Source organism: Berghia stephanieae, chromosome 13, assembly GCF_034508935.2.
Source record: "Berghia stephanieae isolate SIO BIC M18660-M18661 chromosome 13, UCSD_Bste_1.3, whole genome shotgun sequence".
Classification (NCBI taxonomy): domain Eukaryota; kingdom Metazoa; phylum Mollusca; class Gastropoda; order Nudibranchia; family Aeolidiidae; genus Berghia; species Berghia stephanieae.
Window position 1 is genome coordinate 38,982,610 of NC_088372.1, and position 1,149 is coordinate 38,983,758.

At 36.1% G+C, this 1,149-nt stretch overlaps 1 protein-coding gene across 3 annotated transcripts in view; it reads left to right on the forward strand.

Annotated features, from left to right (window-relative positions):
- The first annotated feature begins 282 nt into the window (after positions 1-282).
- The window catches only part of LOC144959055 (chitinase-3-like protein 2), a 25,096-nt gene continuing 24,229 nt past the window's right edge, over positions 283-1,149 (forward strand). The window contains exon 1 of one of the 3 annotated variants that reach the window (XM_078891409.1): positions 283-843. In XM_078891409.1, coding sequence (XP_078747535.1) covers positions 727-843 — 117 coding nt within the window. In that variant the 5' untranslated portion in view covers positions 283-726. Of the gene's footprint in view, positions 967-1,149 lie in introns of all 3 variants that reach the window. The other 2 variants (XM_078891411.1, XM_078891410.1) reach the window with 2 other exon arrangements.

The following is a 1,149-nucleotide window of genomic DNA, read 5'->3' on the forward strand; positions in this document are numbered from 1 at the left end:
CTATGGGTGACGTCCAATCAATGGACGCTACTCTTCCGTTAATCTCATTCCCTATTGGCAATTTACACCACACTCAAATACTATGATGATGAATACCAACAAACCTTTAGAGCCATTGAAGCCATGGCGTGGGAGTTTGTCCCGGTTTCTCGATGTTTGAAAGGGCTTTAATCATTGCTAGCAATATGTCGGGTAAAACACGAAGACCCTTATTTAATGCCAATGTACATTATAAAGCAGATCTGACAGACCAATGTACTACCCAATCGCTGCTGGTAAGTGGGCAGAGGGGTCAGAAGAAAATAAATCTCCACTCAATTTAGCATTGATTACGTCCCCCTTACTTGAAATGTGAGGTCTCTACTAATTGACCAATCATGACTCCTCAATTCATTTGGTTATAAAGTTTGTTCGTTTGTTTGTTTGCTGGGTCGGATTTTCTCCTTTTTTCTTTTTTTTTTTGTTGTCTTGTTTAGTTTCTTTGCGGGTTTTTTCTTCGTTTTTCGTTTGTTAGTTTGATTTCTTTGGGCTTGTTTGTTTTCTTTTTATTTGTTTGTTTTAGGAGTTTATTTTTTGTTTTGTTTCGTTTGTTTTGCCATGGGTTTTTAATTCTCATTTTTGAGTGCCTCTTATTAATTAGCTTTGCTTTTAATATATTATATTATAAATACTGAGCTCAGTCTTACACAGCCTTTGCCACAATCAAATTACGAAACTGGTCACACGATGGCCGGGTTGTTTGTATTCTTGATTTTTAACTCTATGGGCGTGGGTTGTTGGACGAGAAGAGCTGACGGACAGCGAGATGAATGTGTCGACGATTATGCGAGGGATTTCGCCTATGTAAAATCTTCACGTTACTTTTCTTGTTTGTTTTTTTGGGATTTTAACACTGTTACAACAGCACTGAACAGCTGTGCTGTAATTTGTATTTTGTAATCCGCTGTTCATTTTGATTTTCCCTTAGTATGTCATTCATGAAATACATTTTATTCTGTTTTCTTAAGAACAATTATTTTTTCTTTTGCTTTGATGTCCGAGTTGTGTGCGATAATTTAACTATTTAAAAAAAGCAAAGGTCTTTGAGAAAGATACGAGACCAAATGGGTGGCAAAACTTAAAATCTTAACCTCAATTGCACTTTTTTGA